This window comes from Larimichthys crocea, chromosome XIV (assembly GCF_000972845.2).
Source record: "Larimichthys crocea isolate SSNF chromosome XIV, L_crocea_2.0, whole genome shotgun sequence".
NCBI classification, from domain to species: Eukaryota; Metazoa; Chordata; class Actinopteri; family Sciaenidae; genus Larimichthys; species Larimichthys crocea.
Genome location: NC_040024.1, coordinates 9,724,726 through 9,752,076, shown reverse-complemented (window position 1 = coordinate 9,752,076; position 27,351 = coordinate 9,724,726). Strand labels below are relative to the sequence as shown.

Genomic DNA, 27,351 nt, shown 5'->3' with positions numbered 1-27,351 from the left:
TATACAGCATGTGAAAGAGGATATTTGTTTGTTGTTTGCTGATAGATAGATAGATAGATAGATAGATAGATAGATAGATAGATAGATAGATAGATAGATAGATAGATAGATAGATAGATAGAAACACTGGCGGCATTCAAACAGAAGGTGGCAGTAGACTTCCTCATGCGTGAAGCTGACATTTACTCACTCTGTCGCTCCTCCCTTGAAGTAGGCAGTAACCAGCTCGTCATCCTCGTTTGCTCAACACTTTTTTTGTTGCTGCAGACTCTCACAGGACGTGTGTGTATGTGTGTTTGCAGTTTGTTCATTTCTACTGCAAACAAACCGCCTTTTCTATTTGGATCTATTTCTTCACTTTTACACTGTAGTTAAACCTGTTTTTTTATTTATAGGGAGAGGGGAGTTTGCTTTTTTTCTTATGTGTGTGTGTTTGGGGGTAAAAGCTCAAAGAAGGAGATAAAAAGAAAGAAAGAGTCAAGAAGGAGAAGAAGAAGGAGGAAAAAACAGAGAAACCTGGAGGAGGAAAAGGGCGTTCATACTTCGAAGTGACCATGGAAGTTCCTGGTATGCAGGTAAGTGGAAAGGTGGACGCGGTGGTGCATTTTGAAGGGTTTGCTCGGTGTTCTTCCAACGTTGCGAGCAAACTAAAAACCAGTTTATCAACAGTGGAGGGAGTATTGTGCAACTACACGCCATTTCCTATATGTTTATAAAGGCATTACCTGAGTGCTCATGTCTCATCCAACCTCCAGGAGTCTCAATTCAAATGAACCGTGCTCAGTTTGAACAAAAGTCTCTTTTATAGTGCCTCTTTGTGTTCTTAGAAAGTAAGTTTATACTGGATATCCTCATAATGAGTTAGAATATTTGACTTTTAATACTCCATATTGAGTTTATAACCTCTACTTTTTTTATATAGTGACATCTGTTGAGACTTTATGGTGTTTATTTTCCTTAACATGTCCATATAATGACTCATAAATTGACTTTGATACCCCCACACTAGATTTATGGTGATCCCATAATATTAGTATAGTGACTTTAGATCTCCATAAAGAGTTTAGAGACATGTTAAATCTCTTAAGATGTTCCTATAATAGCCACATAGTGACTTACATTGTGAGGTTGGTAGTTTATGTCCCTTAAGATGTCCCAATAATATAACTTTAGTAACTTTGACACCACACACTGGGTTCATGGTGATCCTACAATCTTAGTATATTGACTTATAATGTGACTGTAGTGAGTTTATAGTGATTTTTATATTTATATACTGACTTCTGTTGGGTTGTTGGTACTCTATACTGACTTTTAAAGGGACTTAATGGTGTTTTATCTCTTAATATGTCCCAATAATATTTCTATAGTGACTTTGATAACCCACACTGGGTTTATGGGGATCCTACAACATTCATAGAGTGGCTTACATTCTGTCGTTGGTACGTCACACTGGGTCCATTGTCCCTAATGTGGTTTATATGTCCTAACATGTCCCCATAATGTTCCTGTTAAGACTTGTAATGTGACTTTAGTGCTCTATCCTGAGTTTGTGATGGTTAAATGTCCATGTAATATTTCTATACTGACCTTTGTTGTGTTGTTGGTACTCTACATCGTGACTACATCAAGTGACTCTGATATTTTTGTCCCTCTAACGTACATTTGAGTTATATAATGGTGTTCGGTGTGTGTGTTTTTATCTGGAATATTCATATAGTGACTTATATTGTGTTGTTGGTACTCCAAACTGAGGTAATAGTGCTTAATGGGGTTTATATGACCTAAGATGTCCCTGTAATGTCACTTTGGTGCTCTATATTGAGTTCATAATGATTTTTTCAAATGTTAAAATCCCTTAAGATGTCCCTGTTGACTTGACTTTATGGTATTCATATAGCTATTTCTAATGGAAACCTGGCATTGATCCTATAATATTCATGTAGTGACTTATATTGTGATTTTGGTGCTTCATATTGAGTTTATGAATCTTTATAGTGTTTCTACCTCTCGTCATACATTTCTTATAGTTCCTTATTATTCGTCCATTGAATCTCACACTGACATTACAGTGACTTTAAAGCACTTTAGGCTCTGTATTATTTTCATAAACAGGGCTCTTGTGTGTGATTACATCACTGTAATCTTTATGTAATGCTTCCACAGTGACTCATTGACTCTGAGAGCTTAGTTTAGCCCTAATTATGGCTCGATATCTTTTATCTACATAATATGGGTTATGATAAGGCTTCATACATAAGGAAGCAGGTGTGTCTGTGATATCTCTGATACTCCTTAAATGACCTATAGTGTGTCTCGGTTGCTCAACAGTCACTTTCCATTGTTCAGTATCTTTCATTGGACTTCCTATGGTGTCACTTCAGGATGTTTGCGCCCTTTACATGTTTTAATGTTGGATTTGTGTCACAGTCCTTCAAATGTGTTGGTTGGTGAGGGTGAATCAGCAGATAGGCCACATTACAAGGCGTGTAGGCTGAGTTGGAAGCGCGTTCAACCCTTCGTTCAGCCTCCTGTTTGGCCGGCTCTCAGGCGTGTCTACCTGTGGGACTGGCTGCCTGGCTGTCAGCTCACTCGCTCTGCCTGCTCTGTTCGTCCCAGGTGGGCGGGGCGGAAGTGGTGTCGACGGGTTGGTTAAGTCAACACACCTGACACCCGGCAGCAGCAGCAGCTGCAGCAGCGCCAAGGCTGACAGGAATATTTGGTGGAGCTGTGAATCAGACTGATGATAGATAATGGGTTGTATTGTGTGCAGCTGAAAACCTGATTGATCGGCTCAGTGACAGGAGATATATTGTATATTTGACACTTGATTATCTGTTATATTGGCTACTGTTTAGTTACAAAGCAAATCACCTATGGATATCTTCAGATATTTGACTGTTGCTCTAAATATATGTGCAGCTTAAAGCAACACTTCGAAATATAGCATGTCGTCATGTGCAACAACACAACATAGCAGCCAGCTAATATTACTTACTAGTCCAAAAACTGAAAGTCAGTCCAAGATTTACTCTTCTTGGTTTTCTCCATCGCCTCTGTCATTATGTCCATAGAGGCTGCCGAGCCCAGTTATATTACCCGCTAGCCCAGCTCCAGTTCTGGCACGACACCGGCTGGATTCACCGACCAGAGTGAATATTGGACTTGCAATCATCTGGTAGCCAGAAACACGACTCCAAATGAATGTTAATGCTAGATGCTTCTACATGTGTAAACATTAAAAGCAATTTTATCCTAACACATTCACCATACCAACCTAAGAAGTGATAATATGTCTGTGCAGCTTGTTTCCACAGCCCTTAAGTGCCTCAAAAGAAGTTAATGCAGGTTTAACTTGTCTATTTGTCATTGCAGCCTTTAGTGTTGTGTAAAACAGTTTTGTATTTGTCTTGTTGTATTTGTTTTGGGTCTTCTTACATAAAGGACCACTGTGCTGGTGTTTGGTTTGTTTGTTTTGGGCTACTGTAGAAACATGGTGGACAATAAAAGGCTCATTCTAAGGTAACAGAAACACAACCGTTCTTATTTTTAGATGATTATAAACTTATGAAAACATAGTTATGAATCTTATATTCTGTAAACAGAGCCCTATAAATCTGAGACGCTGGACCTTTTTTTAAAAGACAGAAAAGGTCGAGGGCAGATTCAAAGGTCCCTGTGTGGACTTGGAAGTCACAGTTAAACTTGTACTTTGTCACTCTAAACCATCAGGATGCCTCCGTTCTTTTCTTTTTTTCATATCTGTTGACGACAATGTCTTGTTGTGAAATCACAACGTTTCATAAAGTCTGACTGATATCAGGAGGCCGACGCTTTTGTGGGTTCTTTGCTCATCACATATGCTGTACACTGGTTTCCACATCCTTTTTTGAACGAAACATGACATGATTGAGAAAAATGAGCTTCATGTAATTTTGAAACTGGGCCATGATGACACAAGTTGCTCAGCTGACTCTGTTATTTTCACAGAAAAACAGCAGAGGTGTTAATGTATATAGCTTCTGACAAACATTTGGGCTGCGGTTGTTTAGTCTGCCTTCTACTTTTATAACTACATTGATTATAAGATGAGATTCGGCACGGTCTGTCTGATTCAGCTCAGGACGTTTTGACACTCAGACAGAGTAGTATGTCGTTGATATATAGAGACAACCCTCTGTTTTCTGTCTTCCTAAAGTTGATTTATTGATTGACTAAAACCGTCACTGCACGGGACTTTTTGTTTTTCTGAATAACCCAAATAAAAATAAACACAGACAACCACAGCTGACCGCAGAGATATAAATTATGGATAAATAGTGGTCTTGTTTTTTCTAAGATGAACCTCTGTGAACAAATTCACCATGGGAAAGTCACTTTGCTCCCTCAAATACATTGGCCCTAAATTCAAGTACTTGTCAGGTTCTATTGTTTTCTACTGTTTCACAATCGCCGGTTCCAACAGATTTCAGGATTAGCCAGTTTTATCTGTTTTTATATCGCCGTAAAACAAATATATTTGTGTTTTTAGGTATTTTGGTCAAACAAAACAAGCAAATTTGAGACTCGAGCTCTGGGAAAGTGTGTGGGCTCTTTTTAGAAATGCTAGCAACCGTCTCTTTCTTTGGTCCAGATTAAATATCTCAACAACCCGTACCCATGACTTCCCCTCTTGCGCCATCATTAGATGTTGATATTTGTGGTTTTGAACAAAATTCCATCTATCAGATGGATTGCCATTAGATCTGGTAGAAATTTCAAGTTTTCTGCTGTTTCACATACACTGGTTCCAACTGATTTTAAGATTAGCTGTTTTTTGTAAAACAAACCTTGTTGGGTTTATTAAATTTGAGACCCCATCCTAAACTCGAGGAAACTTTTTAGTCATGCTAGCATCTGTTTCTCTCTCTGGTGCAGACTTAAATATCTCAGCAACTTTGAAATCTATTGGTATGAGAACTTGTTCCACCGTTCATTGTCCCCACAGAATGAATTCTACTAACTTTGGTGAGCCTGTGACTTTTACTACTATGCCATCATGAGTTTGATGTTTGTGGCTTTGAACGAAATGCTCGGAACTTTGACATCTATTGGATGGATTGCCATGAAACTTGGTACAGTAATTCATGTTGTTCCTCAGGACAGTGTTGTAATACTCGAGATCAGTCTTGGTCTCGAGACTGCGTTCAAGACTACTTTGTAAAGCTCTTTGTCTCATCTTGGAATTAACTGCAATTTTACTCTTGGACTTTGGAGTTAAGTTCAAAGAGTTCATCTGCAAAATGGCATCCAAAAGAAAACACAGCAGTTTGTAAATACGTCTATGGGACACCTAATGAAGTGACTTAGCGCTTCACTCAAAGAGTTTTCGTGAGTACTTGCTCCCTAAGTAGGCTATTTACTGTCTGGTCTGGTCTTGACTTGTTCTCAGTTAAATTGGTCTTGACTGCAATGCAGGTTTTGAAGTTCCTTTTGTTTATTTGCAAAGACATAGACCATTACATGTCAATAAAAGATAATATAAACAAGCCTAATGGATGGTATGACACTAAGAAATCAGCATAGTTGGGTGACTCATTGTTTCCTTCAGCTGATATGAAATGCTTTAAATAGACTTGTATTAGTTACTGATTGTCAACGTGATCATCCTTGTTTATGGGAAACTCTTGGAAGGACTCCACAGGGTCAGGTATATGGGAATACCTTTTTATTGATGCGTATCTTAGACTTAGTTTCGGTTTTACTATCTTGGATGTCATTGGAGTTTTAGTGTCCTATAATGCTAATTTGGATGTTTGGCATAAGTCCAGATACTATTAAGATAATCTTGAATTGTTAATCTAATATAAACGAACAGTTCTGGCACGATTCCTCCATACCCTAGGCCGGAAAACCTCTTCCCGGTGGTACAAACACTGTTGGACCATTTTATGGTAGAAAAGTTACAGAGCGTTGTTCAAGGGCAAAGTTTCCCATCAGTGTATGGAAGTTCAAGCTGACTGCTTCACCTTGCTGTTGTGTTTTTTGAGCAAAATGCTGATTCCCTACAGGCTTCACAGATGATGGGTTGACCTCTGACCCCACTTGATGAAGTGAAAACAGGAAACTCCTGCAGGGGATCAATTCTTTAGTTTCAACTGAACTTCCCACGCTCTGGGGTTCCTGTTGTAAATCAGCCTGACTGTCCAGCTCTGATGTGAACAGGTACAGTACATGTAGGCCGTTTCAGACAAACGTTACAGGGAAGCCATCTGCAGGCGTGTTGACTGAGATGGCCCCGATCATACATCAGGGAGTGTCCTCTTCTTCTTCTCTTTGTAATTTTTACAGCTGCACCTTTTCAGAGCTCAACTTCTCACAGTCAGGCATCCCGTGATGACATAATCACAGACTCCAGCAGACTGAAACTTAAAAGAGACGTGTGTTTTTGTGTTTCTGGGTGAGACATTATCAGCAATCACCAACCGGCCTGCTTGTACGTTTATGACTGTGGACGGTGAGTCAGTTTGTCTGTGGTCTGAATCATATTTTACAACTTTCCTGTTCTCTCATAGTTGGTTTGTTTACATTCACATTTTCCTAAACTAGAGCTTTTAAACAGAAGTCACATGGCCTCACTTATGATTTTAGTGACGTCACACTAAACGTCAGTCAGATCAGATTGGGAAATCACTTTTGAGATCAGGCAGTTAAGAGTTATTAAAGTTCACTCATGATTACAGTCGTCGACATCATGACGTCAAAGAAATTGTAAGCTAGATATCACGATTGGGTAAAATAACAGCCAAAACTATTAGTTGATTTATCTTGTTAGTCAATTCACATAAAGTTATTTAGCTAAAAAAGCTATTTAAGACGTTAAATTGGATTGTTCAGACCAATTAAATAATCTATTATCAAAATAGTTGCAGATTTAATTTAATAGTTGACACCTAGTTGATTAATCGACTATTTGTTACAGCTCTAAAAACTACCAAACACTCTTTAGTGCCTCAGCTCTGTATACTTTGTTGTTTTTCTTGTTAAACATTAGCAGCTCAATTATTAATATTGTGACAATGTCACAGTTCAGCTTTACCTCAACATTAGCAATCATTTTGTCTAGTTGCCACTTTTGCATTATTCCAGTTAAACCTCAACATGTTAGCATTTTGCCTAAAGCAGCACTGTTCTTGAGCACAGAGCAGCATAGTGTTGCTTTTATTGATATTTTGGTGAAAACATCTTTGAGGTTTAAGTTGACTTTTCCATTCAGTAAATTTACCCAGATGCTCTTTCTTTGGAGGATCAACCCAACACAACTGTAATGCTATTTTAGGCTTTAAGGCCTGAACTGCAAGCTCTCTTTCTAACATCAAGGTTGAGTTTTAAATGGAGACAGAAGGACAACACACCTGAGTTTTACAGCTGTAGGTTTATGGTGACATACAGGTGATAAGAGTTAGATTCAGGTCAAACCCACATAGATTAAAAAAAAGACAGGTAGGGTTGAGTTTTAGAGGTCAGTGAAGTCTGCCTCGTCCATGCAAACATTCAGCTGCCCAGGAAAAACTTGGACAAGGCTATGGAAACTCTGTGTGAATGAGCAAGTGAGAGAGAGGCAGAGCGATTCATGTTTTTACTAACAAGTGGTGTCCAAATATCTAAACAAAAAAAGCTCTATGCGTGCGTGTATGACAGGTCAAAGGTCACAGCTGCGGGAGGAGGAAGTACAAACACGGCATTCTGAAAAATGACCTTTGCAGAGGCGCATCATGTGAAACTCTCGCCACTTTTCGAACATTTCCTGAACTCAACTCAGAAACATGACGTGATCTACTGAGTCAACTCAGACTCACCGAGGTCCGTTCAAACTGGATTCTCAAGTCTGTAATAAAAGAAGCCGGAGTTGTCAGATGTTGAAGGAATTGTTTGACATGTTGAGAAATTGTACACTGCGTGTACGCAAAATATGAAGCCACAGCCAGGAGCCAGTTAGCTTAGCTTAGCATAATGACTGGGAACAGGTGGAAACAGCTAGCCTAGGTTTGGGCAACACAATGCTAAAATACTAGAAAGTACAAATTAATCGTTAAAAGTTAATGTCTCATTTGATCAGCAGTCCAACACCCCCTAAATTATTGATTTAGCACAACACAACAAATTATTTTATCATTTTCCGAAATACTACTTTGAATTAAGGCTGGGAGATTCACGGAAAATCACCTGAATGAGCGACTCAGTCCAAGCACTCAACTTGACATTGTGGCTTTGGTTAAACATTAACGTGAAACGCCTTTTTTAAAGTAAGTTTGTTTGCATTTATGTAATTGTCCTTGAATGTCCGTAACTGATAAGCTAACATTAAAATTCCCAGACCGCGTTCTTTTAAAGATTATTCGACCCGCAGTGAAACATTAACAGGAACTGTTTGACAATGAAACATGGTAGTTTACAGTTTCTGTGTCTCCCGAGTGTAGAATTATTCTACAGTAACAAACCTGGCCATCTGCTCTGTAAACACTGGGCGAGTATGTTGAATATTTAACTTCCTTCTCTCCTCTAAATGTTGTTCTTTCACCACGCTGAGACAGAAAGGTCAAAGTTTAACCTCTTATATAATCCCTCTTGCAAGTGCAGTCTCATGTTTGCTGAGTTTATGTTTTTTGTCTTTTTAATATTTATTTTGTTTAGCATTAAACACAAAACTGTCCCCAGTTAAACACAAGACATAGCAGCCAGTTAATATCACTGACTAGTCCAACAGCAGTCAGCCCAGCTCGGCATCTGTCTTTCAGCCTTTTAATTCACCAACCACTAAAAGTCAGTCCCAGATTGACTCTTGTCTCGTGGCGTCTTACTCCTTTTCTCTCCTTAGCTCCTCTTCAGTCTTTTCTCCTCTGCCATTATGTCCACAGAGGCTATTGAATCCGGGTTACATTGTCCTCTTGCCCAGCTCCTGTTCTGGCGTGACACCACCTCTTCTTCCCGGTAGTCCAAAAACGCCTTTATTGTTGTGCACCAAAATGGTGTCGAAGGTTAATTTGTTGTATGTGAAAAGTTAATTGTCACTAAACCTGTTTCTATTTTTAGCGCTGGGTATCGGAGCCAGATACTATAACGATAAGAGACAGACGGTCCATAGTCTCTTGCTGAGGCCCTGCGGGGAAACCCCATTGTTGGATATGACTTTATTACATCATAATTGATGTCTAAGAGAGTTTGTGGACTTCCTTATTGGATAGACGTGAATCATGTAGCATGCGGTTACATTTTTATTTTTTTATTTATTTGGACTTTTGTGATTATGTTATGAAAACATAGTATTAACGGCTGAGTATTAAACCTTATTTTAATCAAGATTACAACAGCATCTGTTGATTCCCGTCAGTATTGATTAAACTGTTGATCTTGTGTTTTGTTTTTATCAGTCATCAATCATTTCGTCTTTAAAATGTCCACCCACACAGGCGTTTTAAATAGCTCTGACTGATAAGACTTCTGGTCAGGATAAGATAGGCAAACTGTGCTGGGAATTACATGTCACTAAACTGCATGTGTTAACGGGACTGACAAAGGAGTGCAGCTTTGAGAAACTGGTTTATACTTAGCAGTTGTGTAATATTTATGCAGATATTGTTATAATCTCTAAGCTGGTTTGTTGATGTACAAACATACCAAAGCATTAGACTGCGAACATGCTGATGCTGTTTTGCTTGGCACCCTAATTGAGGATGTTGCCAACATTGCAAAATAAGCATTAAACTTGAAGTCCAGCTGAGACTGAGTGGAATGTTATTCGTGTTAATTATTACGTCTACAGATTCAAAATTTGACAGTGGCAGTATATGAAAATATCACAGTTATTAGAAGTTAGAAGTATCTTCTTGGGACAGTGAATATAATATATTTAATATTAAACTCCGGACCAAAAGGATGACCAACCCTGTTGAGGAAAAAGCAAAACCACCAATGTGAAAGTCATCAACAAAGTCGTATGATGTATTGTCTTGGGGCCATGAATGTCTCTACAAAGTGTCATAGCAATCCAACCAACAGTTACAGAGATGTTGTAGTTTTGAACCAAAGTGGTGGATAGAAGGGCCGTTGTTGTAATCGTCCTTGGGCTGTATTCAAACTTTAATCAGGCTTTGTGGCATTTCACTGCAGGGCTGTGCACTGGTATGAGGGGGAAAACAATCAGAAAATAACTTTATGTCGCTGGTTCACCAACTTTCTTGATACTACCGCTCCCTCACTCTCATTCACTGTCCGTGTCACTCAACCACCACTTTCTCTCCCTCTTAAACAATCGAAAACTTCGTCGTGTCACTATTTTGCAGCGTAAATTGCCGGTCAGACATAGATTTAGAAGCTGGGTACACAACAGGTGGAGTATCAGAGTTTAGTCCATGAACTTCACGTCGATAGCGCTCAGATTCAGTGATATTCCAGGCTGACTGCGGTGGAGTTTGACCGACCACTGTAGTGTAACGTTGAGTTGCGATTCTCTAAAAGTTGAGTTTGGCTTTCTTCGCCACAGATCGCTGAGCCTGCAACGCCGCAGCCAAAACCAGGTTTGGTCTGAATACGGCTGAACTGCTAGCTTGGCTAAAAATAACAGTGCAGAAATTCATGTGAAAGAGAGTTTAAGCAAAACAGCTGCTTTCAGACACATGAGCTATTGAAACAGGTAGCTTTAATGGTTAAAAGCTTCTTTGACGACTTCTTCTTCTGGCTGGATGTTTTTTAAAAAAAAATAATGGACCTTTTTTATTGTGTTGTGTTCTGTTCTCAAAGGAGACTTTTTGTCGGAAACATATGTTAAATATAAGAAGTTACTTTGTCTTTTGGTGCCTTTTTATGAAGTCCATGTGGGCTGGAAACTTTTATATGTATAACACAATAAACTACAACTGCACATAAAGTCCAAAAATAAAGAATTCAAACAATTCTCAGCCCGAAATGTGAGTCGTTCCACGTGTTTTGCATTGGCGTGTATTATACCACTAGTTCGACGTACACTTTATAGGTGTTTTATTAGATTTTATAGTTAATAGTGTGGAGTCAGACAGGAAACATGAAGAGAGGGGTGTGTAACATGCAACATGCATTAAAGGTCAAACACGGGACGTTGTGGCTGGATGGTTTGCACTTTAACCAAAAGGCTACCAGAGCAAAAACACATTTAGTAACCTTGAAACTTCGTGTAACATATTATGTATAATAACACCGGCATTGTCTTGATTAAGCTTTTATATTATTGTATTGTGAGTTGCACGGTGATTCCCCTGTTATTGTCTTTTTATATTTCTATCCCTCTATTCTCCTCTCTGCATTCACTCCCTCATCTTTTGCTTCTTCTAATGTGTTTTCTCTTCGTCTCTCTCTCTCTCTGTACCAAGCTAAAAGTATCATTAGACGGTAACCACTGTATTTGCTGACAGGGTGTGGCAACATTGTGGGCAGTGTGTGTGTGTGTGTGTGTGACTGTTCCTTTTTTAGTTCAGAGAGGAAACTCGGCGAGCATCATACGGTTTATCATATGCTTCTGTGGATGTGTTTATTAAATGATCTACCAAACACTTTGTAGGGTTTAAGAACAAAATGTGAGTGTGTGTGTCATAGTCGGTGTGTGACCTGCATGACAAGTGGTTGTTGAGGCCTCGATGGCGTCGATGTGTGTTCTGTTGACAGTCAGCAACAATATCTGTATTAACACACAGACTTGAACATTTGGTTTAAATGGCTGATTCTGCCGTTTCCTTCCCTAAAATGGTGAAAAATGATCTGTACTGTACTCCCTGATCTCTTCAGATGTCCAGCAAACAGTCCAAACTCCAAAAATATTCAGATTACTATCACAAGATAAAGAAAACTCAAACTCAGAAGATGGAAATTGATTCATTGAATAACAGTGTCAACTCTCTCTCCTGTCAAGGATAGCTATTTCTTTTCTGGACTAAGTGAACCTGACATTTAGCAAGATATTGGGCTACATTAGCAGTTAAAATAACAGTAGTTAATATATTTACAATAACAATCTTCATGAAGAGACTAACTTTGGAAGGAAGAACACATTCTTTTTAAAATTAGATGTTTAATTTGCTTGCTTGGGTCAGTAGCTTATGGTGGCAATGTTTAGGTAGCTACTGTGAAACTAATGTGGCATTTGCCTTATTCCACTATTGTTACTTTTGGCTACTGTCAAACAAAGGTTGTATAGACTCACTATGGAAAGTAGATAGATGGCGACCTGTTTGTTCTAGACGCGTAAGCTGCTTGAGCTGACGTTCGCAAACAAGCTGTTTCACTGAACTAAAGTTGTTGGTTTATTACCTTAAAGCAATGATGACACTATTAAGGTTTAACTGGGTAGCTAAGGTAGATAATTGAACCACTTCCCTGCTCTGTTGGAAAAACTGCATTGAAGAAACAGTTGACGGACACTTGTGTTTCTTCAATGGAAATGTTACTTGCTCCTGTATGATGGTTACCGTGAGGGTTTGAAACTCGTTTAATGAAAGTTGCAAGCACTGACTCCAGAAGTCACTAATGGTTCGCTAAAGACGTCAAGCCCTAATTTGCATTGATGCCATTGAGGAGCCATAATGCGTTAATTTGCATACAGCTTTGCCGTTGTGACAGTTGCAGTGAAGGGAAGATTACTTTAAGCCATATAAAAGGTAGTTCGAGACTACAGGGACGTCATATTTGATTAAAATATTTACAAGATAAAATGAGCCCTACAGCTATAGAAATGCGTTATGAGCTTAGCCTAATTGGCGTGTTTACAGAATGACTTCATGGATTAGCTAAATCCTAGCTCCTGGCTATCAGCAGAGTCATTCTAGCTGCTTTCATTAACAGGTGCAATGAGTAATGTTAACATTCGTCATGGTACTTTATCACAACAGCTAAAAGCAAGACTTCCATGAACGTTTCTGTGTATATTCCTGATCCCCAGAGGATTCATCCAGTGAGTATTTAGGTGATTCATTCACCTTTTTCTCGAGGTGCCACCATTAGACTTAGGTTTCCGTTTGTGTCACATTTGCTGAGCACATTCATGCTCCTCAGAGGAAGAACCGAAAACAGTAGTGACCTTTTTTTGAGTTGTCGATGTAAAGCAAATTTTTAAAAGCTACAAACAAGAATAGCTAAGTGGAAATGTAAGTATCGCGTTGCAAGATTTATGTTTTAACGTGATACATTCGTGCTCCTCAGAGGAAGAACCCCTTTGCTCATCTGTTGCAATATAGCAAGTGTAAAGCTAACTTTTAAAAGCTACAAACATGAATAGTTTGAGTGGAAGTCAGTAAAATGGACCCTAAAAGTCACATTTATGAACTGTGACGTTTATTCCCGTAAAGTCGCTGCCTTTTTTCTTCTAAAGTTTTACAACCACAGCGGTAACAAAGAAGTGTAGCGTTAGGAAACGAATGTAAGTCAGTGGAAAGTCCTCTGAGATAAGTCTGTATGTGTGTGTGGTCTGGCAGCTGTGTGTGTTCAGTTCCTGTTATCTTTAACTGTCATGCTTGCTTCCTTCTGTGTTTTTATGTGTTTTTTTCTGTGTGTGTGTGTGTGTGTGTGTGTGTGTGTGTGTGTGTGTGTGTGTGTGGTGGCTTTGTGTAGCTGTGTGGTGACAACATGGCTGTCGTGTTGCAAAGTCATCTGTGTGAGGAAATAAGAGTCAAACCAGCAGGGAATGTGATGGAAACAGTTTTTACTGTAATTACTCACACTTCTCACCCAGTTTGTATGATTTGCAGTGCAAACACTTGATGTTATACTGACTAAATACTGTATGTTAAGCTCTCTGACTGTGTTGAATATTATATAATTCTCTCCTCTCCTTGTTCCTCTTTCCTCAGAGTTCTCAGATCGATCCAGAGGAGTTGTTCACCAAATTGGACCGTATTGGAAAGGGATCGTTTGGAGAGGTATGTACTCCCCTTTTTATTATAGTGCACGTGTTGTTACTGTATTTACTGAGGCATCTTTACGATGTCACCAAATATATATTTGAATAATCACACACGCGATATGCAGTGAGGTATTTTATTGATTTATTGGTGCGTATGATTATTTGCATAACTGCATGCTACAATAGTTCCCATCGTCTTAACATATGGTCAGGGCGATTTAGATTACAGCGTTGCCTGCAAGTTGTAAAAAGTTGTTCTAACTGAACTGAGTTCAAACTGCTGATAATATAAAGAGTGGATGGCGTACGCCTGGCGTCACCCACAGGTTCATAAAGGGCTGTGACGTGCAGCATGGCTGAAATTGGCCTGCAGACATTTTAAACATGGGGACTTATGGACACCGACTCGTTTTGTAGAGGGCGTTTAAGGAACTGCAGTTTGTGGCACTTCCTCATTGGCGTCACGGAGGTTGCCGCTTCACTCAACGCTTCCTGCTGCTCTGTCCTCCCTTGGTGTTGCACCAAAAGAGTTCCCTGGGGGTGCACTCACCTCACAAATAGTTCCAGGAAGTGTGAAGGCGGTAGTTTGGGTGACGTTAATGTGTTTATATATGTGAATTTATATGTATATCTTTTAATCGAGGGATTTATATTGATGTTTCTTGGGAGAACTTACAAAATTGTATAATCTAATGAGTCATATGACTAGTCAGATTTGTATATGAGGAAGTCGGGAAGTGTTGGAGATGATTGGAGTTGGTTGGTTGAGTTAGAGTTGCATTGCAATGTCACACTCGAGGTTGTGATGTTGAACTGAACACCAGCTCGGCCTGTGGCTGCTCGTCCACAGCTGAATCGCAGCCGTGCTAATATTTAGTATAACAGCACAACCTCGAGTGTGATATTGCTTTTATACCACAGTTCTACAAGAAGCGCCGTTTATTAGTTGAGTTGTTGTGTTTAATTATTTTTTTTCTTGGCTCTGCCAACGCAAATAGTAGATCGCAACTGATCTCTGACTGCACGGTAGCTAAGTAAACATTTTCTTGACTTTCCAGCTTGATAGCTTTTGATCTTCAAGTCTACATGTTACTGCAGCCATTAATATTTTTGAGACTTAGCCAAGCACTTACCCATGTTGTTTGCCTTACAGTGTTAGCTGTTGGCTGATAGATGACATGTGAGGTTTGTGCTGAAGTAACCAGGCTTCTTTCCTTCCCTTCGTCCTTGTTTGACAACCATTCGTTGATTAAGTCATGGAAAAATGTTCATATATGTTCAAATACTTAAATATCCTCGTCTTTTTGCTTTTCTTGTTTGCTTTTGTCTTCTTGTCCCTTCCCCTTGTTTTTTTTACTTCCTCTCATGGGTTCCTTCTCTTCCTGCAGGTGTTTAAAGGTATCGATAATCGCACTCAGAGCGTTGTTGCCATAAAGACCATCGACCTGGAGGAGGCCGAAGATGAGATCGAGGACATCCAGCAGGAGATCACAGTTCTCAGTCAGTGCGACAGTCCGTACATTACAAAGTACTACGGCTCCTATCTGAAGGTAAGACGCACTTTGTATCTATATTCTGTCAAACTCGTTGGTTTTATGGCACAAAACAGGAAGAGGGTATTGTTCAAGGGAGGTATAGAAATAAAAATAGTCTATAATCTGGAGAAAACACTTAAATCTTAAAGATAAGTCCTTTTTAAAGTTTACATGCAACATTACGGAAATGAGTTCTCTCTCTTTCAGGGCAGTAAACTATGGATCATCATGGAGTATCTTGGTGGAGGTTCAGCGCTCGACTTGGTGAGTATTTAACTCGTTTTTAGTGACATTTATTGACCTAAAATATTTAACCTTCTAAAATGTATATGCCCGCTATAGCGCCACCCTCTGGAAATGTAATATTCTGCTGCATATGGAGGCTTTGTAGTCATGATAATGTCCAAATCAAACCTTTATGGAGCATATTGTTGGCTGAGGAAGCATTCTGTGGGTCCATGGAGCAGCTGTTTAATCAGAAATGTATTCAAAAGTTGGAAGTACGTCTTCATTCAGATTTTTTGTGTTGAGTCTTGTCTTAAATGAAACTGAACAGGGTGTGTTTGAGTTCCTGAGTAGAGCCTCTGGCATGTCAGCGAGTGCTTTTATATCTGTGTCATCACTTGTCGGGTGTGTGTGCAGCTCCGGGCGGGTCCGTTTGATGAAGCTCAGATTGCCACCATGCTGAAGGAGATCCTGAAGGGCCTCGACTACCTGCACTCTGAGAAGAAGATCCACAGAGACATCAAAGGTACGTAAACACGTTATAGATTGGACCCGTGACTTTTAGTCTCTAGTATGTAAGCACATGGGCAACACTCGTTCACCCTCTGTGTCCATATTTATCCATCCAGACTGGTGAAATTGCCAAATTTAAAGCCACTTGACGAAGGCTGGAATTTCTAAATAAAAATATTGTGGAAGAGGCAGCGCTGGATATCGGGGCCAAGTACTATTATGATAGGAGAGACAGAGATAGACGGTCCATAGTCTCTTGCTCAGGTCCTCCGGGAGAAGCCCATTGTTGGATATTAGTTTATCGCATTATAATAGATGTCTAAGATGGTTTCCACACTTCCACACAAGTTGCACAATGTTGCATCAGTTTTGTGTCTGTATACAACAAACTGCCTCATGAAACAAATCAGCCAAAGTCCGTAATAATAAAGATATTAATCCTCTTTAGCTGCCAACGTCCTGCTGTCGGAGCACGGTCAGGTGAAGCTGGCGGACTTCGGGGTGGCGGGTCAGCTGACGGACACACAGATCAAACGGGAAACCTTCGTGGGAACGCCGTTCTGGATGGCACCTGAGGTCATCCAGCAGTCCGCTTACGACTCCAAGGTAAGACCACAAACTGTGACGATCAGCTACTTAAATCAACTTTTTAATTGGGTTGGTAGTCTTGCTGTAGCTCTTAAAAATGTCAGTTGGCTCAACCTCAATCTCTGATCTCGGCGTAGTGTGAGAACCCGTAAGACGAGAAATCTGAAAAACTCCAGGGACGAACCAAAGTTGGTGACATGTTGTAGAGAAGCTCAGTGCATCATTGGAAGTCCCCCAGCAGTCTAGTTACCTACAGCAGCATAACTAAGAGATGATTCAGGACTGACCTGAGCCAGCTCTAACTATAAGCTCTAGCAAAAAGGAGCCAACTCTTAAATGTGTAGAGGAACTCTGCCTCCAGAACCAGACCTGGGAGCTGGTTCCCCAGGAGAGGAGCTTGATAGCTGAAAGTTCTGGGTCTTGTTCTAGACGAAAGGAACCACAAATAACCAGCAACAGGAAATGACACAATACGCTTATCATAACACTTCAGCACTTATCTGGAGACGAGTCACGACTCTGTAGGTTTTATTGGGAACTCCTGGTTCCAGTGAGAGATTTTTTAGAGATATAAGATAATCAGATAATGGAGAAGGTTCTTCTCACCAGCTGGACTTTAGAATTACCTTTTCTTGATAGAAATTCGACAAACCTTCCCCGATTTCGCAACAAAGATTTCATGCTCGCTTGACATAGTTTCTGAAAGACTTGCCCTGATAAACCTAACCCTAACCTTTACAGTTGCGAAGCTATGATGTGTTTGGTGGAGGGGTTGAGTCTGCGCTCGCTTTGAGTCGGGTTCTCGAAGTTTCTGCCTCTCAAAAGGAAGTTTTCTTTGTCACTGTCCCCAGGTGCTTGCTCATACTGGGAATTGTTAATTGTGTTTTGACGTTTGTCTTTGTACTGCATGGTTTGCCCGTGTGCTGCTGTCCTGATATGTAAAGTATCCCAAATTATCCTTCGATCTATCCATACGTCTATTTGTGCCTCGAACACAGTCACGTTTTTGTTTCACAGAGTTGTTAACGTGAAGATGTGTTGATATACGTCAGTGTTTGGTTGACTGTGGTGAAGCTGCTCCATAGTATTTTCGGTTTAATAAATATACAATATACAGTTTACGGCTGTGGGATTCCTGTGTTGCCTTGTGTCGTGTTGCGCCCGTGTTTGCGTATTGCTGTAGCAACCTCGCAGCCACGTGGTTTTGTTCTTTTGTCTGGCTCTGGTGTCATTTGCATTATTTCCACAGTGTTTTTGGTTTGATTTGCATCTAATAGAAACACCCCATTCCCGATGTTTGGATTTTAGTGAGAAAATTCCGAATAAACTGGTGAATTTTATGGGAAAATCTTTCAAATTTTAACCTTCAGCTGTCGTACCGTCCGGTTGTTTTTATTCCGGAGGGGAATCCCTCGTCCTTTGACATCAAGCAACTATCTCAATGAAATACCAATATGTCAAAACACAATACAATCATTACAAATGCATTCTTAGCTGCACCTGCTGCTGTGTCTTTCATGAAATTACATAATGAGGTGACTTCTCCTGACCTGCTTTCTGTCTTTTTTTGTGTCAATACATGTCTGAGAAAGGTGTGTCTTTGTGTGTGTGTGTGTGTGTGTGTGTGTGCGCACGCAGGCGTGTAGAGGCGTGTTTTGCAAATAAGGCAAATCCATTAGGGTGTGTGTACTTTGTCTTTTAATTGTGGTTTGGTTCGTGTGTGTGTGTTTTTAAAGGGTACATTCATATCAAGTGAGTGTGTTCATGAGGTGATGTAAACGTGTCTGTGCGTAACTTCCACTGAAATTGGCACTCCTGTGTGTGTGTGTGGTGGGTGTGGTGTGGGGGTGTGCGTAGTTGCGAAATATTAGGATTGAATCTCAACGTCGAGATTTCCTGGAAACCAACGAAACAGAGTCTACTTGTTGTGTTGGCCCTTCCGCATTGGCTTCACTTCACAGCCATGAGGATTACCACTAGGTAGTCCAGATCTGGAGGTTCTCTTTCCATCTCCGCTTTCCACAGAAATATACAATGGGTCAACCACCGATCTCCAAAGTTAGTTTGTACACAAAACAGATTGAACACGAACTGTTGAGCGCTGCTGTAACTGGCTGCCAACCTCGTGGTGGGTCAAATGATGGCATCATTTCATTTAATGTGTTTTCTCCTGCCCTCCGGTGTTTCCTCATTGCAGAATGTTGAGATAGCGTTCCCTCATTTGTGTTTTGGTTTGTTAAAGAGGTTTGGTTGTGGTTGGCTGTGTGACAGACTATTTAGGTAGCACCTTTTCATAAAGGTAGTCCATAAAGGGAAGGAAGACAAAGTCTGGCTTGTTGAAATACCAAAGACGGTTTGCAGACAGCAAATGCTACAAATGGGAAGGGGGGGAATGGGGGGGGGAAGGATAGGGGGGGCGGGGTGGGGGAAGTGTAAGCAACAGAGGTGATAACACAAGTGAGGAACAAGTCAGAACGGGGCGCGAGAAGGACTTACAGAAAAAGATACAGAAAAAAAGGGAGGAGGGGAAGAAAAACAAAAGATGACACAGGAGAAAGCCATTTAATTCTGAAATGACGGTAAGTTTGTGTGTTGGATAATTGAGATGGGGAAATTGTGGAGGATTATTAAAATAATGAAAAAAAAAAAGGAAAATTTTTTATAAATATCCTGATATCAACTCACGCGGGAAAAACAATATCGAAAAAATTCAAACGAGCCCCGGGTGTGTGTGTGTGTGTGTGTGTGTGTGTGTGTGTGTGTGTTTTTAAAGGGTACATTCATATCAAGTGAGTGTGTTCATGAGGTGATGTAAACGTGTCTGTGTGTTACTTCCACTGAAATTGGCACTCGTGTGTGTGTGTGCGTAGTTGCGAAATATTAAGATTGAATCTCAACGCCGAGATTTCTCTGGAAACCAACGAAACAGAGTCTACTTGTTGTTGTTGGCCCTTCCGCATTGGCTTCACTTCACAGCCATGAGGATTACCACTAGGTTAGTCCAGATCTCTGTGATGCTACACTCTCCATACTCCCTCATCTCCGGTCTTTCCACAGAAAGTATACAAATGGGTCAAACCACCGATCTCCAAAGTTAGTTTGTACACAAAACAGACTGAACACGAACTGTTCAGCGCTGCTGTAATTGGCTGCCAACCTCGTGGTGGGTCAAATGATGGCATCATTTCATTTAATGTGTTTTCTCCTGCCCGCCTCAGGTGTTTCCTCATTGCAGAATGTTGAGATAGCGTTCCCTCAGTTTGTGTTTTGGTTTGTTAAAGAGTTGTGTGTGTGTTTGGCTGTGTGACAGACTATTTAGGTAGCACCTTTTCATAAAGGGTAGTCCATAAAGGGAAGGAAGACAAAGTCTGGCTTGTTGAAATACCAAAGACGGTTTGCAGACACCGCTAATGGTTACGTAAACAACAGATGTAACCTGAGCAGTCAGAACAAGCTTACAACAAAAAAAGACAGCCATTGTGCTGAAAGGACGGTGTGTGTGTGTGTGTGTGTGTGTGTTTGTGTTTGATGCCTGATCTCACAGCAAATTTGTAGCTGCAGTCACAAATCATCATGTACTGGATTTGTGCAATTTGTACCGTTCAGATGGCGACCAAAGGAGTCGGCGTTTAGACAGCTTTAACCAATGTTTTCATGCAGCTTTCGCGTTTTATAGATGAAACAATCAATGTGAAAGTCAGAAGTTGGTTAGGGTTGACTCAAAATGACGTCGCTGCCTGTCAGCCGGAGTGTAAACATCCAACTGTTTGGTTAAAGGGTCATTGTGTGTCAGTGCAGGTTTGTTTCTGCTGCCCCCTAGTGTCCAAAAAAATGAGTTGATGCAGCTTTAAAGAAACTGTAACCGTAGCAACCTCGACTAGAACTTGTTTTGCACCTTGATACACTTAACTCAAACAACAGACAACGTGGAACTGTTGCTGATTTCGTTTGTTGTCTCAGTCCCAGAAAGTTTTTTAAAGTTTTTATAGGATACCCACATCATGTAAACCCGTTACACCAGCAGCAGCTCACAGGCAAAGTTTGAGGCTCGTTGCTGAACATGTTTGAACATTTAGCTGATAATGTTTTAGGTGTGTGTGTGTGTGTGTGTGTGTGTGTGTTGCTTCAGGCCGCCATATGTTCAGTTTGTGTGTGTGTAACAGTAGTGGAGTCGGCAGAGTTAACAGTCAAACGGTGACCAAGCATCCTGTTGTAATGTGACCCTGAGCAGCTCTGCTACAACTGTACTGTGTGTGTGTGTGTGTGTGTGTGTGTGTGTGTGTGTGTGTGATAACGTCTGCTGCTTACCTGGGCTGCCACATGGTCATTGGAGCAAGTTGAAACAATGTGACATTCAACCTGTGTGCGTGTGTTTACATTAGTGTGTGTGTGTGTGTGTGTGTGTGTGTGTGTGTGTTGTTACTCAGGTTGACATATGGTTGGTGGGTGTCACGGCCGCCGTCGTACAAACAAAAAGTCAGCCTGACTGTGTTTTCTCCTCGCACGTAGTCAAACGAAGTGTTTGTAACCAAAAAACATTAATATAGTTACAGAAATGTAATCTATTACTTTAATTTTAGGTATTTTTGAAGCTAAAAGGTTTAAAAAAAGTGAATATTTGCTGTTTTTCTCTGTTTCAGTTCAGGTTTTGACTGTTGGTCGAACAAAACAAGAAACTTCTTGTTGCTTTTTTCACTATTTTAGACATTTTATGGATTAAGCTATGAAGTCAGACAGATTAAATAATCATTTTCTGACTTAAAAGGTTAAAAACAAGTCACTGTTTCTGTTTAGGCAAACGTTTTTCAGGTGTATTAAGGATCCTATTCCAACTTTCCAAAAAGACAAACTAAGAGGAAGTTGTTCCTCTTCAGTTCAGTTTGTTCATGTATTTTTAAAGTAACTGTATGTCAACCTGTTTGCACAAACTGCAAACTGCAGCTGTGATCGGTTTTGGAGTCACGGCAGTTAGCGGTCTGTTGAAGTAACCTCTTCCTGTTGTGGTTGTGTGACCAGGCTTCTGTTACAGGACACAAACTGTCAGGAAACAGTAGTCGACATAATACTGCAGCAAACTCTCTACACGAGCATCGAGACCCTTTTTTAGATTCATCATTGTCGACCAAACTGTAAATGCAGGTCCGTTAGCAGCTCTCTGACTCATTGTTCTGTCTTCTGTCTCCTCCAGGCCGATATTTGGTCGCTGGGCATCACGGCGATCGAGCTCGCCAAGGGCGAACCGCCGAACTCGGACATGCATCCGATGCGAGTGCTGTTCCACATCCCCAAGTCTCCTCCTCCGACGCTGAGCGGAGATTTCTCCAAGAGCTTCAAAGAGTTCACCGAGGCCTGCCTCAACAAGGACCCTGCCTTTGTAAGACTGAGAGAATCATTGGTGCAAAGCTAAATAAAGCTTGTGTTTGATATATCGGTGGAAAGTACATTTACACAAGTACTGTAGTTAATAATAATAACTGTACTTATGTAGCATCTTTAAAAACAAGGGCCACTAAGTGCTCTACAGAAAAGAGGATCCAACAGAAGGTCAAACAAGTTACAATTGAAATCAAACAAATGAGGGTATAAAAAGACAAGTCTGGATAAAAATAGGACATCACGAAGAGGCCAGACTGTAAAAATGAGTTTAAAGAAGCGAGTTCACCAAATCTGCGAGCCTTATCTCCTCGGGCAGGTTGTTCCAACGTCGAGGGGCCCTGATGGAGAAGACGTGGTCGCCTCTTGTTTTGAGCCTCGACCTTGGAACAACCAGAAGCGATTCACCCGAGGACCTAAGGCTGTGAACTGGCTCGTATGGGGTCAACATACCGGCAATGTTGTTGGTGGTCAGACCCTGACGGGCCAACATACCGGCAATGTTGTTGGTGGTCAGACCCTGACGGGCTTCAAGTGTGATCAGTAAACCTTAAAATCAATCCTAAAACGGACCGCGACCCAATAGAGAGGCTAAAATCGGTGTTAGAAGCCGAACTGCTAGAGTTTTGTAAAGATGAAGGTACTATAGTGTTCCCATATTATTCTACTTTATACTACTACCGCACAGGATGTCTAGAGGAAATATTCTACTTTTCATTCCTCTACATTTATCTGAGAGTCCCAGTTACCAGATACTTTACATAAAAAAACAACAACCAGGATTCTAAAATACAACACATTGTTAAAAATAAACCAGTGGTCACCAACTGTTTGTTTTTTGACACGTAGCTTCTTGTTGTTGTTCCACCAAACGCCTTACACGAGGCACAAAAAGATAAAATGATCCAATAATTTACAAAAAATAGCACAAAACAAAAATTATGGAAACAGATGTGTGTTTAGAAACTTTGTTTTTCTTCTATCCTCGCTTGACCCCTCAGATTTATCTTGTGTTTGGTGCATATTTAAGGTTAGGAGTCAAGTGTATTTTCATGTCATTCATTTTAAGCCAGCTTTCCTTCACACTGTGGGATTGGAGTTGTATTTTGCTGCCCCCTGGTGGATTAACAGCTCCTCTTCTTCTTTTATCTGCCAAAAATACAATATTATGTTATGATATATAACACATGCACTCTTCCTATAAAAACCAAATAACAAACTTTTTTAATAAGTACAATTGTTTCACAATCCTGCAGAAAAACCCTGTGTGTATAGACTGTAAACTTTCTCTCTGATCTGTCTTCGTGCAGCGTCCCACAGCCAAAGAGCTCCTCAAACACAAGTTCATCATCAAACACTGTAAGAAGACGTCCTACCTCAGCGAGTTGATCGACCGGTACAGGAGGTGGAAGGAGGAGGGGCACAGCGACAGCAGCTCTGACGACTCGGACAGGTAGTGTGATTAAGTTTTAAGGAGGAAACTCTAAAAACTATACGTGTACGGTGCTTTAAGAGTAACATCAACAACTTCATGTGCTTTTAAAGCGAGTCCAGTAATAAAGAGAACAGCGAGTCTCCTGAATGGTCGTTCACCACCGTCAGGAAGAAGAAGACAGACGGCAGGAAGGTTCTCAATGGAACGGTCAGTTCATTATGAATTTGGTTTTAATGAAGTGAGAGGGACTACAAGAAGTCTTATCTCTCAGATGAACACGTTTCATGATCTTTAGCTGTTCAGAACTGCAAAATAAATGCTCACCTCGCCCTCCATCTGTTCCTCCTCATCTTCATCTGTAGGGTCAGGATCAGCTGAGTAAATCTGCCAGTCTGACCACAGTCATCTCTCCCGTCTTCACTGAGGTTAGTATGGACACACAAATCAAGTAAAACCACCTTATATCCTGAGGCGTTCACAGCACAGTTTGTAGTCTGTAAATATATGTAACTGTGTAAACTTAAACCTGTATGTCAGCTGGATGGACACACATCAAAGTTCTCTGCTTGAGAATAGTTTTCCTGCTATAACAAAGAGTCTTGAAAAGACAAAAAAACACAGAAATAAAGATTAAAAAACAACTTTGTATAAACAAAGCTGAGCCATTGTCAGCAATTAAATCCTGAGACATTTACGTTTTGCAAAGTTGCCTCTATTTCATCTTTTTATTTGTCATAATTGGCTCATTGGAGAGTTAGATGAGAAGATTGACACCATACTCGTACATGATATCCTAAATTTAAAGCTACAGCCATTTAGCTTAGCATAAAGAGTGAGGTTATAAATGGTTACCCTGGGTCTGTCTAAAGACGTTTAAATGAAACCTTTTACCTTAATGCAGGGTATATATGGGGGCGAAATAATGATAGTAATAGTAAAAAATGTTATTTACACAGCACCTTTTGATACTTAAAGTGCTTTATAGGAGAAAAATAATACAGGTAATAAAGATAGATAAAAACAGTATTAAAATAAAAGCATAAAACTATCAATGGAAGTTGCTCGCCTTATTTGTGGTGTGGAGGATGTAATGAACATTTGGTGCATAAACCGACCTCTTGGAGTTCATTTTTGGAACATTAAGCAAACCTGCATCACGAGACCTACAAGACCTTAAGGTGGACAGTTTGGAATAAACTCGGATAAGCAATGAGAAAGAGAGAAGAGCCCTCATAATAACAAGTAAAAGAGTTTTAAAACTCAAAGCAACACCGGTCACTAAATGCAAATGCCCAAAACAGACGATGTGACCTCGGCATCTTCGCAAACATAACCAAAAACAGTACTGAAATGTTTCATTGTCATCTGTTTGTAGTTGAAGCAGCAGCACAAAGAGCACTCTGAGCAGCGATTGGCCATCGAGGAGTTGGAACGCAACATCCGATTGGCTGAAGACGTCTGTCCCGGCATCACGGACAGGATGGTTACACACATCATTGCCAGGTACCAAAAGTACGTCCTCTCTTTGTTTTTACGGGCACGTAATGAATTGTCACATTTCTTAAAGGCAGTTTAATTCAAACTGCCTACGTGTTTATTTTTGAACGTTTCGTCAACGCAAAGTTTGTAACAACCCAAGCCAGATGGCGACCGTTAACTGTTAACGACTGTCGTTAGAACGCCTGTGAGTTATATACGTATGTAGTTAAAAGTCTCTGTGCTGTTATTTTCTATATCAGCACTCATAGAGTGCTTGTCCAATCAAATAACTTAATCTGAACTAACTGTTGTATAAAATACAGTATATCACTGTTTTCTTTAGATTTCATCTTTAGAAATCATCTTATTATAAACATATCTCCGTCTTCTAAGTCAGATCATTTGTTTAACCAAATGTTTTCTTTGTCTCTTGACTCTCTCTCTTTTTAGATTCACCACCAACTGAAGGACGGATGGATGGAAATAATAAAAAGGAAGTACGTTATTTGAAGAGAGACTGTGTCTCCGTACGGTGACGCTGCTGGATGATTGGAAACGGAGATTTGCTGTGCGACGTCTCCTCGCTGTACACACACATCACATAAACACACACACACACACACACATGACACACACACTACTAATGTAATATATACACTATATCATATATAAATATTATATATTCACTGCTGCTGGTTGAAGGCCTTTTTTCCTCCCCAAGCTGTAGCCGAAGTTTTGAAAATACAATCTAAGTTGTCAGCTAGATTTGTGGTTTTCATTTCCCCTTTTTGTTAGTTAGGTCGATGAACTTCTTTTTCTCTTCCTTTAATCATTTTCTAGTTTTGAATAATAAGCAGACCGTTTAGTCAGACTTAATTCAAACTTAAGTCTACTTAAGTTATGTTTTCCTTCCTAAATTACCATCATGTGCCTTAATTATTTATGCTATCAGTCATTTTCTAAAAAGTAGATGTCACTTTTTGTATGGAGATGTTTTTTTTTTGTTTTTTTGGAAAACTGCACAAAATATATAGGAGAGGGTTCTCATCCATCAGCAGTAGTATGTTTTGTGTCATGCCTTGACTTTGTAGATGTCTGTGTTTTGTTCAGTAGCACTTGAGACATATTATATGCCAATATTACATTTTTGTTGTCTTCAGTAATGGTTTAAATTACAGTTCTCTGATCCCAGAATTTAGTCAAGGTCCAGATCTACCTTAAACATATAAAATATTCAGTTTTTTCAAGGTTAGGTTTTGTAATTTTAGCTCTGAATTGAGCTTATAAATGCTATTAAATATGTTTATCCACCACTGGAACAGAGCTGAGAAGACGGGAGAAGCAACCGAATGATTTGTATAGTAATTATTTTAGACATTTAAGTTGAAAAACCAACCCTAAAACTAAACACACTTAAGGAATATATGTTTGCAAATATGTTTGTCAAAGCTCTGCAGTGAAAACTCAAAGAAATTTTAAGAATCCAGACCCCTTTAAAACTCTACCCTAACTACGCTTTGCTAACAAATAAGCTAGATAGCTGACTGCAATTAAATGTTTTTAACATAAAGGTGTAAGATAAATGTTTAAATGGTTGCCATTTGCAAAAGATCAGTGTAGTTTCATGTGTTTGGTAACATAACTAATAGCATTGCACAACCGTTAGCATCCAAATTAGGTCTTGGGGTTGAAATCTTGACTTTGCCTTTGGTTTGGAAGTACTGTTGGTTAAGATTTTATTCTGGGATTCGTTTTCTGGGATGTGCGTAGTTCAAAAGGGATCTCTTTGGAAAGAAACAAAATAAAAATTTCCCAGGATCTGCACAAAAGGCACAACCACACAAGTCTTCCACTCGCTCATGAGAGGACCGTGTCCTTTTTTTATGCATCAAGTTTGGGAAAGCATTGTTGAGGACTGTCAACTTGTGTCAGAAAGTTGATTCTTAACATGATGCTCGATGCTGGACGTTGTTCTTAATACCTAACATTGGAAAGTAGCACAGGTCCTTGTCAGGAGTGTGAAGAGAGCTGTAATCGAAGGTATTACTGATCATTTGTACCAAAGACACTATAAATCTTGGTCATTGTATATTTTTGTCTTTTTATATATCATAAGGGATATGACAATGCTTGTTGAGGGGGGGGAATGAAAGATGTAAGATTTTACAGAAGTGTGCTCTTTTTTTTTTGTAGCGGGACTTAGAGTTTTATGAATAAATATTTAAGTTTGATTGAGAATCATCTTGTCTTCCAACTGTTTCTTCTTCTTCTTATTTCTTGTTTTGAGGCACAAGCTT

The 27,351-nt window shown here is 40.0% G+C and overlaps 1 protein-coding gene across 3 annotated transcripts; it reads left to right on the top strand.

The window, feature by feature from the left end:
- The first annotated feature begins 221 nt into the window (after positions 1–221).
- Positions 222–27,285, top strand: stk26 (serine/threonine protein kinase 26). Of its 3 annotated transcripts, none has more exons than XM_027288027.1 (12): positions 222–575; positions 13,854–13,922; positions 15,295–15,456; positions 15,649–15,705; positions 16,084–16,192; positions 16,628–16,785; positions 21,956–22,141; positions 23,451–23,593; positions 23,686–23,782; positions 23,938–24,000; positions 24,951–25,087; positions 25,505–27,285. In XM_027288027.1, the coding sequence occupies exons 1-12, from the start codon at positions 555–557 to the stop codon at positions 25,518–25,520; spliced, it is 1,218 nt and encodes a 405-aa protein (XP_027143828.1). In that variant the 5' UTR covers positions 222–554; the 3' UTR covers positions 25,521–27,285. The 3 variants fall into 3 exon arrangements, with proteins under 3 accessions (XP_027143828.1, XP_027143827.1, XP_027143826.1); XM_027288026.1 differs by lacking the exon at positions 222–575 and adding an exon at positions 13,615–13,710 and having other exon boundaries at positions 24,951–25,078; XM_027288025.1 differs by lacking the exon at positions 222–575 and adding an exon at positions 13,615–13,710.
- Positions 27,286–27,351: the final 66 nt, after the last annotated feature.

Excerpts from the sequence above, each read along its gene's own strand:
- stk26 (XM_027288025.1), top strand. The coding sequence starts at position 13,630 with ATGGCTGTCGTGTTGCAAAGTCATCTGTGTGAGGAAATAAGAGTCAAA. Across the intron at positions 15,706-16,083 it reads GAGGTTCAGCGCTCGACTTG|CTCCGGGCGGGTCCGTTTGA; the intron begins GTGAGTATTTAA and ends GTGTGTGTGCAG. Across the intron at positions 24,001-24,950 it reads TCTCTCCCGTCTTCACTGAG|TTGAAGCAGCAGCACAAAGA; the intron begins GTTAGTATGGAC and ends ATCTGTTTGTAG.